Raw genomic sequence first — 17,579 nt, 5'->3', positions numbered from 1 at the left:
AAAAAGAAATGGATTTACATCCCACTTTTCACACTTAATAATTGTGCCACGCACTGGTAAGTCTCCATTTCTCTGAGCCTTAGTTTTTTCCCTTTCTAAAACAGGAATAATAATGCTTTCATTACCATATTAACAGTAGGAAGAGACTTTAGAGATCATGTAGTTCAAGCTCGTCGTGAAGAAACTGAGGTTTAGGGGGGTAAAATAGAATTGCTAATTATGGGTGGGATGTAGGAGCTGAAGGTGAACTAAAAATTGAATTTCGGAAATCCCAATTTTTCTGGTCAGCCGTAGTTCAGAAGAGAGGTGGAAGGAAAAGTGCGTGAAGGCACTGTGGGAATCGTAGTCTTGAGAGGGTGCGTGCCCTGGGGAACTATGGGAAACGAAGTTTTGAGAGGGGGGAGGGGGAGAGGGAGGGAGAGAGGGAGAGAGAGTGTGTGTGTGTGTGTGTGTGTGTGTGTGTGTGTGTGTGTGTGTGTGTGTGTGTGTGTGTGTGTGTGTCTGCGCGGGTTGCGCGCGCATCAGAGTCGTGATGACTGTTACAGTTCCCTCAGAAGTGGCTCAGGGTTTGCTTCCGGTGTAGTAAGAGGGACTCCAAGCAAGAGGTTTTGGGGACCCAGGCGTCTCGCTCCTCGCAGGACCTTCGCAATTCTTGGACCCAGCAGCTGCAGCCGTGGGAGGAACTGAAGTTCCTCGAGCGTGTTGGGAGACACCTACCGTCTACTTGGGGGTAGATGAAAAGAGAAGGTATAAAGTAATAATGATAAGCATTTTTGTGGTGCTTTCAGGGTTGCAAAGCGCTTTACATATCCCATTTGACCCCCAGAACAGCCCCTCTGTGGTAGGTGCGGTTATCGTCATTTCATAGGTGAGGAAACTGAAGCAAAAAGTTAAATGACTTGCGCAGGATCACACAGCTAGTAAATGGCTGAACCAGGATTTGAGCTCAGGTCTTCCTGATTCCCAGGTGTAGTTCTTGATCACCTGGTCAAAAGAGAAGAGGGAGAGAAAAGATGGGGGACTCTACTCTATCCATATTTGGAGGTAGATTTTATTATCACTGTTGAATTTGATGGAAGTGGATTTGCTTGGCGCAAAGGTGGAGTGTGCCATGCCTTGTGTGCTTCCTTGGAGACTTATGACCTAGAAATTAACCTGAAATAATGGTTTCTTTGGGGGATATATAGAATGCCTTAAATTGATTTTAAATATCTCCTCAATTTCAAACATGCCTTGGATTTTGTGTGTATCTATAGTGCTTGGCATGGGATGGGGGGAGCAGGAGAGGTCTGGGCCTGTGATTTAGAGCTGAAAGGGGCTTGGAGGTTATAGGGTCATATTACAGATGAGGAAACTGAGGCCCAGAGAGATTTGGTGAAGTGCCCAAGTTCAGAAAGCTAGTGTCTGAAGAAGGATTTGAACTCAGGTTTTCCTGACTTCCAATCCAGCACTCTGTCATGGGAACTTCCAATGAATAAATCCCATCCACCAGTACAGATTGTTCTTCAACTTAAGGTCTTAGAGAGTTACCTAGGGCCCTCTCAGGGAAGATTAAGGGAGATTTGCCCTTGGTTACCCATCCTGTTTGTGTCAGAGTCTAGACTTGAACCTGGGATTTTTTTTTTATTCCAAGGCCAGCTCTATTAATCATGCCAGATGTTTCTGTCTGACACAAAATAAGCTCTTAATAAGTCCTTATTGAATTGAAATGGATTTTAGTACGCTAATTGAAAATTGCCATACCATTTACTGGCCTTAAAATGATAATCAAAAGAGTGGTTTCATTTTTTTCAAAGGAACTTTTTACTTATGAACCACAAAAACTTATTTGTTTCTGGTAAAAAACACCAGCTTCCCCACTAATACTGGGTTTTTAAATTATTGTTAAGAACAATTTCAAACATGTGCGCTATATCATGTGTGCAGTTATTGAGCAGAATGTTTTGTATTGGTTCATTTGATTGTGTAGTAGGTGTTTGCAGATTGATTCAAACATCCCTTTGCTTTTTGTGTGTGTGTGTGTGTCTGTGTGTGTGTGTGTGTGTGTGTGTGTCTCTTGTATTGAGTGGCTTGTCTGTTGCCAACCCCATCTATTCAACAGACATTTTTGGAGTTCCTATTGTGTACAAGGCATTATGACATCTGCTGTGGCAGATCCAAAGAAGAAAAACATATAGTTTCTGTCTTTGTGGAATTTACAGCACACGCAAAACATGTATTTCTTTCTTTTTTTAAACAATTAATTTATTTTTAGTTTTCAACAATCACTTCTATAAGCTTTTAAGTTTTAAATTTTTCTCCCCCTACCTCCCCCCTCCTTCCCCTAGACATTGTGCAATCTGATATAGACTCTACATATACATTCCTATTAAACATATTTTCACATTAGCCATGTTGTGAGGAAGGATTAGAACCAATAGGAGGGACCACAAGAAAGAGGAAACAAAACAAAACAGAAGAAAAAAAAGAGCAAATAGTATGCTTCAACCCGCATTCAAACTTCATAGTTCTTTCTCTGGATGTGGATAGCATTTTTCATCACAAGGCCTTTGGAGAAGTCTTAAATCCTTGTATTGTTGGAGAAGGGTTAAGTTTATCAATATTAGTCATTGTACAACGTGGCTGTTACTGTGTACAACATTCTCCCGGCTCTGTCCACATCACTCAAGCATTAGTTCATACAAGTCTTTCCAGGTTTTTCTGAATTCTGTTTCCTCATCATTTCTTATAGCACAATAGTATTTCATTACATTCATATATCACAACTTGTGCAGCCATTCCCTAATTGATGGGCATCCCCCTCAGTTTCCAATTCTTTGCCACTATAGAAAGAGATGTGCACATGTATTTTTGTACATGTGGGTCTTTTTTCCATTTTTATAATATTTTTGGGATACAGTCCTAGAAGTGCTATTGCTGGGTCAAAGGGTATACACATTTTTATAGACCTTTGGGAATAGTTCCAAATTGCTCCCCAAAATGGTTGGATCGTTTCACAACTCCACCAACATTGCATTAGTGTTCCAATTTTTCCACATCTTCTCCAGCATTTATCATTTTCCTGTTTTGTCACATTAGCCAATCTGATAGGTGTGATGTGGTACCTCAGAGTTGTTTTGATTTGCATTTCTCTAATCAATAATGATTTAGAGCATTTTTTCACATGACTATAGATAGCTTTAATTTCTTCCTCTGAAAACTGCCTGTTAATATCCTTTGACCATTTATCAGTTGGTGAATGACTTATATTCTTATAAATTTGACTTAGTTCTCTATATATTTTAGAAATGAGGCTGTTATCAGACACTGGTTGTAAAAATTCTTTCCCAGTTTTCTGCTTCCCTCATAATCTTGGTTGCATTGACTTTGTTGGTGCAAAAACTTTTCAATTTGATATAATCAAAATTATCCGTTTTGCATTTCATAATGTTCTCTAGCTCCTGTTTGGTCATAAATTCTTCTGTTCTCCATAAATCTGACAGGTGAACTATTCCTTACTCTTTTTTAGTTTGTTTATAGTATCAGCCTTTATATCTAAATCATGAACCCATTTTGACTTTATTTTGGTATATGGTGTAAGATTTTGGTCTCAGCCTAGTTTCTGCCATACTATTTTCCAGTTTTCCCAGCAGTTTTTGTTAAATAGTGAGTTCTTATCCCAGAAGCAGGCGTCTTTGGGTTTATCAAACAGTAGATTACTTCAGTCATTGACTACTGTGTCTTACATACCTAACCTCTTCCACTGATCCACGACTCTATTTCTTAGTCAGTACTAAGTAGTTTTGATGATTGCTGCTTTATGATACAATTTAAGATCTGCAATGGCTAGGCCACTTTAAGACATGTATTTTTTGAGCTATTAGCTAGGATAGTGTGTTGGGATGCAGGACTAGTGTTAGTCTATATGTGTTTATTTTTATATAGAGGCAACATGGTATAGTGTAAAGCAGTAGTGTCAAACTCAGATAGAAACAAGAAAGCCACAAATTAACATTACCTATTTTGTATCATATTTTTATAGATTTTGTTAAACATTGCCCAATTACATTTTAATCTAGTTCCAGCACTTGGGTGAGTTTGATACCTTTGGTGTAAAGAACATTGGACTAGGAATCATGAGATCTATGTCACAGTCCTGGTTCTGCTTACATGTTATTATATAACTCTTAGTCAGATAATCTTTATAAATTTTATTTCTTCAATTGTGTAATGCATATAATAAATTTCTATTGCTTACCTCACAAGAGTTGTTCTGGTGATATGTAAAATGTAATAGAGAATATAAAATATATTATCAATCAGTTAACCAACATTTATTGAGTACCTAAAACAAACTCAAACATGAAGAAATCTCTGATCTCAGGGAACTTACCTTGTCTTAGGGGAAACCATAAGCATCAATAAGTACAAAATATATACAACGTAAATGGAAGGCAATTTCCAGGGGGAGGCGCTAAGCATCTGGAGCAGAGAAGTGAATCAGAAAGGGTCTTATGTAGGAGGTAGCATCTGAGCTGAGTTTTGACGGATGGGAGGGATGATGAGGAGGTAAGGGAATGCATTCCAGGCGTGGGGGACAGCCTGTGCAAAGGCAAGAAGATAGAAGGTGGAATGTCACCTGTGAGAAGCATCCAAGTATTCTGGCTGGTCTTAGAGTGTGAAGTGGGTGAAGAGTAATATATGAGTGTGGAAAGGTAGATTGGGGCCAAATTGTGAGGGGCTTTAAATGCCAAGCTAAGGAGTTTGTATTTAAAAAACCTTACCCCTTCCAAACTTCCTTGTTGTTTTTTTTGTTTTGTTTTGTTTTATTTTTAGATAGGCAGTGGGGTTCAGTAACTTGTCCAGGGTCACACAGCTAGTAAGTATCAAGTGTCTGAGGCCACATTTGAACTCAGGTCCTCCTGACTCCAGATCCAGTGTGCTAATCCACTGCACCACCTATATGCCCCCCAAACTTCCTTATTTCTTTTGAAAGCACCACTATTATAGCGTCTCAGATTCATAACCTCAGGAGGTTAGTCTGTCTCTTCCTGTCAATTTAACTCATCTTACATATCCACTCAGTTGCTGAATCTTGCCATTTCTACTCCCACATGTCTCATAACTGACTACTTTCCTCTCACACTGACAGCACCTTAGATTAGATACTGTAGATATCACCCTAATACAGGGAGTTTTAACTTGGGGTACATGAACTTAAAAAAAATGATAACAATTTCAGTGTAATTGGCTTCCTTTGTAATCCTTTGTGTGTTATGCGTTAAAAACATTATTCTGAATTGAGCTCCATAGACTTCACCAAACTGCCAAAACGATCTATAACACACAAAAAAAACCACTTAAGAATCCCTGTCCTAATTGACCCTTCTTCAAATCTCTCCCTAGTCCATGTCATTTTAAATACTGTTGCCAAAGTGATTTACCTTAAGCATAAATCTCACTGTATTACTCTCCTACTTGATAGACTGCAGTGACATTCGAATCTAAAATAAAATGTAAACTCTGTTTGGCTTTTGAAGAACTTCATAACTTGCCCCAAACCAGTATTTCCACTAACACTGTATATCACTTTCCCTCCCTCTCTAACCCACCAAATTGCCTTTCTGTCTGTTGCTCACATATGACAATCCATCTCCCACTGGAAGCAACAATTACTATAGGGGCAGGTAGAAATAGAAACAGGAGGCACCATGTGCCAGCCAACTCAAAACACCACTACTTTGACCACCATCTCCCCTCAGACAGACACCTATGGAGACATTCTAGGTTCCTAAATACAAGAACCTTGGGAATAGCAGTGCCCTCCAAGCCACCAGACCTGCTTCCAAACCATCCCCCACAACCGTCGTTGAGGGAAGAAATAATTGTAGAGAAGGGCCCACTTTTCTCATCACCAAAAGGAACAGCTGAAGACCAGATGCCACCAGTGGGTAGATGGGCACAGGAGCCCTAGAGGAGGAAGTACCTTCCAGACCAGCAGTCCTGCCCTTTTGACCATCACCTGGAGAAGCAACTCCTGTGGAGAAGAGACCAGCCATCTCCACCAACTGGTAGTCATTAGCTTAACACAAGGCAGACAGGCCAGTCTGGCTGAAGCAACAATGTGCTCTGAGGGAGAGATAGGAGACAGCATGTGCCAGTCAGGTCAAACCACCAATGCCTTACCCACCATCTTTTCTCATACTGTTAGAGAAAGCACCACCATCTTCCCTTGTGCTGATGGAGATAACCTAGAACTCTGAATACAAGAGCTTTGGGAGAAGCTTTGGCTTCCTTGGGTCACTGGATGTGCTTCCAGACCACCCTCAAAGCTCTCTGTGGGATGACAGATCATTTTGCCCTTAGCCATCATTCTGGTGATACAGCCTGGTAACTGTTCCTGCAGGTGCTAAAACCACAGCTACTGAAGACCCAGAAAAGGACGTTCTTCCTACCAAAATCCTTGACATCATCAAATAGCTCATCATCACAAACTGATAGGTTTTTTTTATCAGTACAAATGAAATTTGAAAAGAGACATTTCCATCTGCTTTGCCACTGTACCTTAAGGACCATGGCATTCTTCCATTTAACTTACAGTTGAAACATATGTGTTGCCTCCCCAATTAGAAGGTAAGCTCCTTGAGAGGAAAACTCTTTTACTCTTCTGTTTATATTTCCAGCACTTAGCACTGTGCTTTACACATTGTAAGCACTTGATAAATGTTTTTTAATTCATTCATTTCCATCCCTGTGCTTTTGCATTAACTGTCCCCAGTGCTTGGAATTCATTCCTCTCTCCCCTCAACCTTAAGAATCCTTATCTTCCTTCAGGATGCAGTTCAGGAACTACCTTCTACACAAAGCCTTTCCTGATCCTTCCAACTGCTAGTGCCCTCCTCATACTACTTTGTAATTAACATACTTTTGTATTCTCTTTATATTTTTTTCTCCATATAATTAGATAATGTACTTGTCTCCTCCATTAGAATATAAGCTCCATGCAAATAGAAATTGCTTTATTCATTATATTGTGTCTGCAGTATGTGGCACATAGAAGGAACTTAATAAGTGCTTGTTGATTATTGGTTCCCCTTACTAACCGTGATATATTTCTTTCCACAGTGCTCCTCATGAATGTATGCAGATGTCCATCCTGAATCTGAAAGGAATTGACTTCCCTGTGGGAATGCAACTCTGAAGCCCACTGTTACAGTACCAGATGGAGAAATGTTAGCCCAGAATAAGATGACGTCCATCCCCCTAGTTCCCCATATTCTGGATGTAAATGAACAAGACAGGTTACTAAAAGGTGCTCCCAAGGGACAGATCACCATTCTAAGAAGAGAGAAATTCAATCCTGAGGCTTCTCGCCAAAACTTCAGATATTTTCCATACCCAGAGAAAGCTGGACCCCGTGAGGCTGTGAACCAGCTCTGGGAACTCTGCCTTCAGTGGCTGAGGCCAGAGATTCACACAAAGGAGCAGATCCTGGAGCTGCTGGTGCTGGAGCAATTCCTGACCATCTTGCCCAGTGAGATCCGGATTTGGGTGAAGTCACAGCATCCGGAGAACATTGAGGAGGTCGTCACGCTGGTGGAGGATTTGACCCAAATGCTTGATGAGGAAGGTGAGACCTACAGAAGGATAGAGGGAGAGAGCAAAGTTTCTTCAGGGCATGAGAAGAATAGAAAATCCAGAGAAAGGATCCCTGGGAAAAATAATAATGAAAGAGGGAAACATCAGAGGTGAAAGAAAGTCTATGAATTGGTCAAGATGAGAAAAGAGATTCTATATACTCTCTGGAGACATTGAATGAGAACCTTTTAAGTACCGATATTGTTTCTGTGTCTTATATCATCCAGCCCACTGCATTCCTTGTAGTTTTACTTTATGCAAAGTATGTGGTCATTGAATGGGAGAGCATTCTTCATGGGCTGTTTTTCTGAGGGAATAGATATTAGAGGCAGTCAAAAATATTCCTTCTTCCTATAAAACTCTCACAAGGGTTCTTTCTAGGAAACTGTGGCAACCCATTCATAAATCAATAACTGGGCAATGGGCTCAATAACATTTTTCCGGTACAATATGTTTTCATATATAAGACCTTATGAGGTAAATAGGTAAATGAGGTAGATGTAATTATTCCTAGTTTTACATGTGAGAAAATTAATGGATAGTGTGATCAGTTGACTTGTTCAGTGTCATACAGCTAGATTAAGTAAGCATGGTTTTGGTCCTAATTTCCTAACTCCCATCCTGTCCTACAGACTACATTTTCTGGCTGATCAATAAAAAATACTAATTTTATTATGAAGCCATTTTATGTAAGGAAATTGGCACATTTGTTCATCCCACATTCTATACAATTGAGAGTTCTCATTAAATATAGAGAATTCTATGGCAAAGAAATCATATTGAAGACAGAATTGTGAAATCAGCTCCTAAACAAAATTCTGTCCTTGGAAACCTGCTGTGACCACAGATACAAAGTCAGGGCTCCAAGTGATATTGCCATTCCCTCTGAATTTTTCAAAGGCTACATCTGTTCTGAGTCCTGTCCTTTTTTCTTCCTAGCTCTGAGTTCTCAAGATCCTACTCTTCTCCAAGAGGGAAGCATAGAGAAGGAAAAGTCTGCTGTGTTCCCAGTAGTGAGATTTCAGGTAAGTTGGTGTATCCTTTCTCTTTCCTAATTTTTGATTCTCAGTGTAATAATAGCTAGCATTTATATAGCATATACTATGTGCCAGGCACTGTACTAAGCACTTGCAAATGTTATCTCATTTGATAATCACAGCAGTGCTGGAAAATAGGTACTCTTATTTTCCCCATTTTTACTGAGACAAATAGAGGTTAAGTGACATGCCGAAATAAATTGTGTGAGGCCAGATTTAACTCAGGTCTTGCTGACTCCAGACTCAATGCTTTATCAGTTGTACCACCTAGCTGCCCTCAAGTATAGACAGTTTCTTTGATTCTTCATATTCATTGTTTATTAAGGTATAACAGTATATTTTCTAAATATTAGTGAGGCTCCAAATAGAATAATTTTTTAAAAGCCCTCAAGTAAGTATGCATAATCCCACAAAACAAATTCTCACACTGGCCATGTTCAGATATGCATGTCTGATTCTGGATTTTAAGTCTGTTACCTCCCTGGCAAGTTGGTGGGTGCATAATTTGTTTTCAGTCCTCTGTACTTATGTTTTATCATTGCAGTAATCTAATTCTAAAGTCTTTCATATTGTTCTCTATAATGTTATTTTGTAAATTGTTCTCCTAGTTCATCTCACTGCACTTATATCAAATCACAGACATCTTCCTAGTTTCTTCTGAAACTGTCCTTTTTGTCATTTCTCATGGCAAAATAATATTATTACTTTTATATACCATAATTTGGTGGGCATCCCCCTAGTTTGCAGTTTTTCACTGCTGTGAAAAGAGTTATGATGAATATTTCATTACATATGGGTCTTTTTCCTCCTTAATTTATTTAGGTGCAGGGGTGGGGAACCTGTGGCCTTGAAGCCATATGTGGCCTTCTAGGTCCTTGAGTGCAGCCTTTTGACAAAGTCCAAGTTTTACAGAACAAATCCTTTTATTAAGGGGATTTGTTCTGTGAAGTTTGGATTCAGTCAAAGGGCCATACTTGAGGACCTAGAGGCCCTGGTAGGAATCTAGTGGTATAGTTGGATTACAGTTTGATAACTTTGATATGCTTTAATGACTTCGATGAACTTAAAATACAGTTTGATAACTTTTGGAGTGTAGTTCCAAATTTCTTCCCAGAATGGCTCCACCAGTTCACAGCTCTACAGGCAAAGTGTGCCTGCTTTCTCACAACCCTTCTAGTGGTTATCATTTTTCTCTTTTATCATCTTTGCCAATTTATGGATGTGAAGTGAAACTTTAGAGTTGTTTTAATTTGCATTTTTCTAACTATTAGTGATATGGAACATTTTTACCTGGTTATTGATAGGTTGGATTTCTTTTTTAAACATCCTTGTTCATATCCTTTGACCATTTGTTTATAATCTAAGAGTTACTTCCCAATGTTTATTTTGCAGTGCCTCTTAGATTTATAAATTTGAGTCAATTCCTTATATATCTTGGATATGAGACCTTTATCAGAGAAAATTACTTAACAGATTTTTCCTCAGTTATCTGTTTTTCTTCTGATTTTAACTATTATATTTGTGCTAAAATTTTTAAACTTTGTATAATCAAAATTGTCCATTTCATTTTCTGTGATCCTCTCTATCACTTGTTAAGTCATTCTTCCTCTATAGATTGGAAAGGTGATTTCTTCCTTACTCCTCTAAAATTTGCTTATGATGTCAGCTTTTATGTCTAAGTCATGAATCTATTTGGAGTTTATCTTGGTATGTAGTATAAAATGTTGGTCTATACCCAGTTTCTGCCAAATTGCTTTCCAGTTTTCCTAGTAGTTTTTTCCAAATAGAGAGTCCTCACCCCAGTAATTATGGTCTTTGGGTTTTTAAAAATACTCTGCTATTATATTTATGTGCTTCTGTATGTCGTATTCCTAATTTGTTCCACTGTTCAACCTATATGTATTTTAATTAGTACCAAATTGTTTTGTACTTTGTTTTGTAGTATAGCTTGAGATCTGGTACTGATCTTCCCTCCTTCTCACTTTTCTCATTACTTCCCTTGAGCTTCTTGATCTTTTGTACCTCCAGATGAATGGCATTATTATTTTTTCCAGCCCTATAAGTTGATTTTTTTGAAATTTTGATATATGGCACTGAATAAATAAATTAATTTAGTATTGTCATTTTCTGATATTGATTCAGCCTACTATGAGCAATTAACATTTCTCCAATTATTTATGTTTTTTTTTTATCCCTGCAAATTGTATTTTATAATTGGATTCATATAGTTCCTGGGTGTAGGAATTTGGACAAGAATTACAGAGATTGAGAAAGGGTATGTAGATGGTTTGCAATCTGCACTGTTGTTAAGTAGTGAAATCAGTGAGATCACAGGTGCATCAGAGTTTGAAGTATAACAAACTTCATCTCCTGGAGTAACATTAAAAAGTAGAAGTAAGATGCAAGTCTCAGAAGGAAGGGGGTAAAGTAGAAAAATGGAGAGCCCCGTGCTTAAGTAATCTAATAAACTCACATATGTGTTTTTGTGGTGATAGCTTGATGTCAGCAATTTGGAGAGATTAATACAGCTTTATAGCATTTACAGAGAATGAAGGCAAATGGAGAGAGACCTGGTGCTACAGAAAAAAAGGCAGAATGACTTTCTTATTCTCTCTGAGGTAGTGAGGGAAATTGAGGTTCTTCTAGGAGAAAAGCACTGGATATAGTAGTAGAGTTAGGGAGAGCCAGGCTTTCCCTGAGGTGGCATTTTACCGCCTTTAGACTGGAAATTCCATAAGCACAGTGGAAGGAGATATTAGAAAAGAAGGTGAAGGAGAACTGTATGTATTGTTGTACCAGGTGATCTAACTAGATCAAAAGTGAAGGCCATATTTCATTCTTCTTTTAAGTCTACTACCTAGTCTGACAAAAAGTGATACACATGGTGAAATAATAACAATACCTAGCATTTATATAGTTCTTCAATCAACAAATGACTTGGGTTTCTTTTGTTTCCTGAATAATGTTAGCATCACCCTCTAAATACTCCATGCATTTTCCAAGTACTATCAACCTCCCCTAAGACTAAGGAGCTAGTCTTAGGAAAGTGCAAATGTGTTTGATGTTTCAGGAATCGGTGACATTCAAAGATGTGGATCCAGACTTCACTTGGGAAGAGTGGGCTCAACTGGCTCCTGTTCATCAAGACCTCTACAAGGAAGTGCTTCTGGAGAACTATAGGAATCTGGTTTTTCTTGGTAAATTCTCCATATGAGGCAGAGTCTTTACTTATGGGTGTTTTGTATCCTACTTCTCTAAAGATTATGGGATAGGAGAAGTATTTAGCTGAGTTTTGTCTTAAGTTTCAAAACTGGAGATTCTTAATTCCCTTTGGCCTATTAGATTTTTAAGTCTTTGCCTTGTAGAACTAAAAATGAGGCAGTGTCATTACCTTACTGCCATTCCTGATACTGCCATTTTCCTATCCTTTGCTTCCCTGTGTCTAGGATTTTTTGCCAAGGTCCCAATGCAAATGCCTCTGGAGGTGGGGTACTTGTGGCCTTCTAACAGAAAGGGCAAATAATATAAGTACCTTTCTAACCTAAATCAGTTCTATGATCTGTCATCCTAGTATGGAAACACAATGCCAAATATTCTTCAGAAATCATTTGAACTATTCTGGGCCTTCTTAGCATATTAACTCTTTTCTGAGTATAATGAGCCTTGAATTATATTCTGGAATGAATCTTTTTTCCTCAGCAGCATAAATATCCATTTTGCTTTTCTTCCCCTTGGCAGGGCTTTCAATTCCCAAACCAGATGTCATCTCCCAGTTGGAACGTGAGGAAATGCCATGGGTGCTGGAGAGTAAAGCCCCAAGAACCATTTGTCCATGTGAGTTAATGAAAAACTAACAGATGGATATTTACTACAATTAGTCATTAAGGAAGTCAGTCAGGGAGAAAGCATCTTTGAAATTTTGACCCAAGAAGCTCTTTTCTAAATGTTTCAGGACAATGGGAAAGGGTTGAGACTAACTGGCTTGATGCATATGTATTTTATTGTCGTCATATATTGTGTGTCCATTGTCTCTGCTCAATTCCCATTCCTTTCTTAATTTCCTTGAATCTAGCTTCAGCTCTCAGTACTTGGCAGAAACTGATTTTATAAGTTATCTTTGATTTCTTTGACTTAAATGTAGGAGTATTTTCATGGGCTTTATATTTAAATCTTTCCTCTTCATTTGATATTGTTGAGTAAAATCACAGAATATCAGAATAGAAAGGCATTCAGAGACCCTCCAGTCCAACCCATACTTTAATTGAAAGGACAGCTAGATGGCAAAGTGGATAGAGTACTGGGCTTGGAGTTAGGAAGACCTGAATTCAAATGCAGCTTCAGATATTTTCTAGCAATGTGATGCTGGGCAAGTCATTTAAAGTTTACCTCTGTTTCCTTATCTGTAAAATGGAGATAATAACACCTAACCTCCCAGGGTTGTTGTGAAGATCAAACAAGTTAATAATCATAAAGCACTTAGCACATAATAGGCTCACTATAAGTGTTAGTTATCATTATTATTATTATTATTGAATAAGAAACCTTGCTATGATAGGTAATATGTAACTATTCAACATAAGCTTAAAGATATCTTGTGAAGAGAAATGCACCACCTTTTGAGGTTCCTCTTTACTTTACTTTTTGATTCATTTTATACATAAGGATGAAGGGCATTAGTGGATCATGATCTGATGATATTAGTGCTATAATAAGATACAGTGGAGAGGGCCAGGTGTGAAATAAGGAGATTTTAAATTTAGATTCTATCCTGCTTCCACCGTGTATTCTATTTGATATTTTGTCAACATTTCCTGTTAAACCTAGGTCCTTGTTTATTCTTTCTTCTTTATTCCAAGCTTGTATTGAATAATACAAATGAGGATAACTCCTAGCATTTTTAGTTTTCCAAAGCTCTTTCTTTTGTAGTATATAAAATACAAAGTCTATATACATAGTAGTGGGAAAGAGTTCTGAAGTCAACTTTGGAGACTTGAATTAAGTCTGAGTTCATTTGCTTATTGGCAATGTGACTACAGAAAAATCACTTAACTTCTTTGAATCTCAGTTTACTCATCTGAAGATCACTGAAATTGGTACTACTACCCTCACAGTTGTAAATATGAGTTGTTTTAGAATAGACATTTTTCCCCTTCTTATTTCCACAATTTTCTTCTAGTATAGGAGATTTTTTTTTGTATATTTCAGATTTTGACACTGACCCTGAAGCAAAGGAGCCATTTCCAAAGTTGGAAACTTCTGTAGAAAAACTGTCTCAGAGGACAATAATAGAAAGACCTTTCAGACATAGTTTCTGGGACTCCAGATTAGGAGAAGCCTTTAAATTTCAAGGCCCATTAGTGAGAGAGCAGAGCCAGCAAGACAATCATTTGAAGCAAGTAATGATCACACATGAGGAAACACTAAGTAAGGAAAAAACCTCTGAAAGTAATGAGTTTGGGAGACACTTCAGTTTGAGATCAGTCCTCATTACACAACAGAAAGTTCCTGTACTAAATAGTGTCTATAAATATAATATGCATGGAAAGTGTTTCAGAGATGATTCACAACTAACTAAATGCCCAGGAATCTACACAGGACAGAAACATTTTACATATAATGAATTTGAGAAACCCTTCAGACATATTTCAGAGTTGAAACTTCACTATACCCGTCATTCTGGAGAAAAATCCTATAAATGTAATGAATGTGGGAAGGCCTTCACCAAGTGGGCAAACCTTACTCGACATCAGAGAATTCATTCTGGAGAGAAGCCTTATAAATGTGATGAATGTGAGAAAGCTTTTACCCAAAGGACACACCTTACACAGCATCAGCTTACTCATATTGGAGAGAAACCATTTAAATGTAATCAGTGTGGAAAAGCCTTTTTCCAGAGGCCACACCTTATTCAACATCAGCATACTCATATTAAAGAGAAACCATTTAAGTGCAATGAATGTGGGAAAGCCTATAGTTCCATTTCACAACTTAATCTTCATCAAAGAATTCATTCTGGAGAGAAATCCTATAAATGTAATGAATGTGGAAAAGCCTTTACCAAATGGGCAAACCTTACTCGACATCAGAGAATTCATTCTGGAGAAAAGCCCTATAAATGTAATGAATGTGAGAAAGCCTTCTCACAGAGAGCACACCTTACGCAGCATCAACTTATTCATATTGGAGAAAAACCATTTAAGTGTAATGAATGTGATAAAGCTTTCTTCCAGGTCTCACAGCTTAATATTCATCAAATAATTCATTCTGGAGAAAAACCTTACAAATGCAATGAATGTGGGAAAGCCTTCACCCAACGGACAATTCTCACTCAACATCAGAAAATTCATTCTGGTGAGAAGCCCTTTAAATGTAATGAGTGTGAAAAAGCTTTTACCAAGCGGTCGAACCTTACTCAACATCAGCATACTCATATTGGAGAGAAACCATTTAAGTGCAATGAATGTGAGAAGGCCTATAGTTATATTTTACAGCTTAATATTCATCAAAGAATTCATTCTGGAGAGAAACCCTATAAATGTAACGAATGTGGGAAAGCCTTTACCAAGCGAGTGATCCTTACTCAACATCAGAAAATTCATTCTGGAGAGAAGCCCTTTAAGTGTAATGAATGTTGTAAAGCTTTTACCAAGCAAGCAAATCTTACTCGACATCAGAGAATTCATTCTGGAGAGAAACCTTATAAGTGTAATGACTGTGGCAAAAGCTTTACCCAGAAACCAAACCTTACTCAACATCAAAGAATTCATACTGGAAATAAGGGCCTTGTGCATGGTAGATGTGTAATTAATGTTTGTTGAATTGAAGCAAATTAAAATATTTTGCTGAAATCTAAGTGGCATATGTCATCACCCTGATCTACAAGTCCATAATAAAAGAAAGAAAGAAAGAAAATTTTAGTCTGGTATGACCTATTGCAATGAAGATAATTTCACTTTAAATAATGCTTCTTTTTCAAACTGTTCACAAAGTGTCCCCTAGTAATGTGTTCTAGAATTTTACCAGAGATATGTCAGACTCACTAGTTTCCAGATTTGGCCTTTTATCTTTTAAAAACCTTTTAAAAATATGGGTATTTATGTCTTTTGTCTTTACATCACTGTCCTTTCTAGAAAAAAAAATTCTTCTCCAAATTGGATATTGCCTTGAGAAAAACAATTAAGCACAAACATCCAATACAGAGACTGCCTCTGACAATATACACAATATTCTGCCCTAGTAGTCCCCACCTTTCTACTGTGAAAAGAGAGGCATATTGCATCATTTGTTCTCTTTCATTTGTTCAAGGTTCAGATTCCTTTTAGGGATTTTTTTTCATTTATATTGTTCTTTTGATCTTCATTTTAACTTTTCTAAAAAATGGAATGTTTGCCCTTCTCCTATCATAAGATTCCTCTCATGTTCTTCAAGATATTTCAAATGTCATTGATATGGCTTAGTGAGATCTGTTAGTTCTTTTCATATTCTAGGATGTCATTCATCTGTATCTGGTGACTTGAACCTATTGAGAGTAGCTAGGTGCTTACCCTCACCTAATCAGTTTCCATTCCCTACTAACCATTTGTGTTCCATCCTTTTCAGTCCAAAGAACATTCTTCTTGAAAGAGAAAAGAGGGACAAAGTGAGAACCCACTTACTTCAGCTTTATCTGTTACAATCAGCCCTTCATGTAGAGGTGCAATCCTGTCCTTTCTTCCTTTGCTCCCAGCATAGCTAAAATACTTTTTAAATTTTCCTTAGCTCCAGCCTCAGCGGGAGCCCTGACTACCAGGCTCAGCTCATTCTTTGCATTATCATTCCTGACATAGTTGTTATAGGATCATGCTACAATTTTATATTCAACCTCCGTTACTTCACATTGCTTTCATCATCTATATGTGTCTCTATTAAAGCCTACACTGATATGTTCATTGTTCATCCATTTCAGTCTCTACCCTTTCCTCAGAATCTCATTCTCAAGAGCGCTAACTTTCCTTTCAATGTATTAGAACATCAAGTACTATGTATTCTTTCTCTGAACTTCACAAATCTTTTCTCCTAAAATATTAGGTATACATTAGACTCATGTCTCACTTTTATCTCCATTGCAAACTCCTGGATAGAGTGGTCACTCCCAAGGTTCCTGTCATTTCTATTTCTGCCACTATTTTTCCCTTTGGTCAAAATTGTGTCGAGAATACTACTTGCCCTTGTTGCTTCCTCTACTTTTTGAAGGATGAATTGAACATGAAGGTAAGTCATAAGTTTGTTGGCTTTTGTCAGAAAGTACCAGAAGATGTTCAGTTCCCTGGCATTATTGTACTCTGATGACAGATTGCAAACTTTTCTAGACTCCTTCTCTAATTTTTCTCTCTGCTATTATACACCCTTACTCCAGTGGACCTATAATCTCAGTGATATGGGTATTCACTTGAGTGATGTAGATTACATTTGATCCATGCCTGCTCATCCTGTGGGATTTTTGTCCACACATTCCAACAGATTTGCTGCAGTTCAGTATGTTGGGGGACTTCCTTAAGCTCTCTTGATATCTCAAGGATAACAATGGAGCTATCGGAGCTATCGATTGTCTTTTGTTCTTACTAAGTAACCAGACTATCTTTTTAGATCGTCTATTCCTTTGACAACATCCCTCACACTTCTGCATTTGTAGTGTGCCAGCTTGTGTCCACCATGTGTTCACTATTTGGGCGATCCTTAATTTTAGTTCTTTAATGACTGTAATGATCCATTACTCACAGCCATAAAATATCAGCAGAAGAATATTAGTTTTTGAAAGCTGAGTGTTTTTTCATTGAAAGAACTGCAGTTCCCCAGCAGCAATCCAACCTGTTCACTCTGGTGTACTTTAAAATGTCTTTACCTTAACTAATTATGATCAAGTGCTCTCTGCCATTCTTCTCCCCT

General features: G+C 37.9%; 1 protein-coding gene across 1 annotated transcript; it reads left to right on the top strand.

The window, feature by feature from the left end:
• The first annotated feature begins 430 nt into the window (after positions 1–430).
• On the top strand, positions 431–15,507 carry LOC110200838 (uncharacterized). The gene is made up of 6 exons (XM_020976220.2): positions 431–747; positions 7,105–7,609; positions 8,557–8,642; positions 11,725–11,851; positions 12,393–12,488; positions 13,860–15,507. Exons 2-6 carry the CDS (start codon positions 7,210–7,212, stop codon positions 15,470–15,472), a joined length of 2,322 nt encoding a protein of 773 aa, XP_020831879.1. The 5' UTR covers positions 431–747; positions 7,105–7,209; the 3' UTR covers positions 15,473–15,507.
• Positions 15,508–17,579: the final 2,072 nt, after the last annotated feature.

The sequence above is a fragment of the Phascolarctos cinereus genome, unplaced genomic scaffold (genome assembly GCF_003287225.1).
Source record: "Phascolarctos cinereus isolate Bilbo 61053 unplaced genomic scaffold, phaCin_HiC Scaffold_4;HRSCAF=312, whole genome shotgun sequence".
NCBI classification, from domain to species: Eukaryota; Metazoa; Chordata; class Mammalia; order Diprotodontia; family Phascolarctidae; genus Phascolarctos; species Phascolarctos cinereus.
Note: the sequence above shows the minus strand (reverse complement) of the source record. Positions and strands in the feature narration are given on the sequence as shown.

Coding starts and splice junctions, on each gene's coding strand:
- LOC110200838 (XM_020976220.2), top strand. CDS start 7,210: ATGTTAGCCCAGAATAAGATGACGTCCATCCCCCTAGTTCCCCATATT. Junction 7,610..8,556: donor CCAAATGCTTGATGAGGAAG/GTGAGACCTACA, acceptor TTTTCTTCCTAG/CTCTGAGTTCTCAAGATCCT. Junction 8,643..11,724: donor TCCCAGTAGTGAGATTTCAG/GTAAGTTGGTGT, acceptor TTGATGTTTCAG/GAATCGGTGACATTCAAAGA.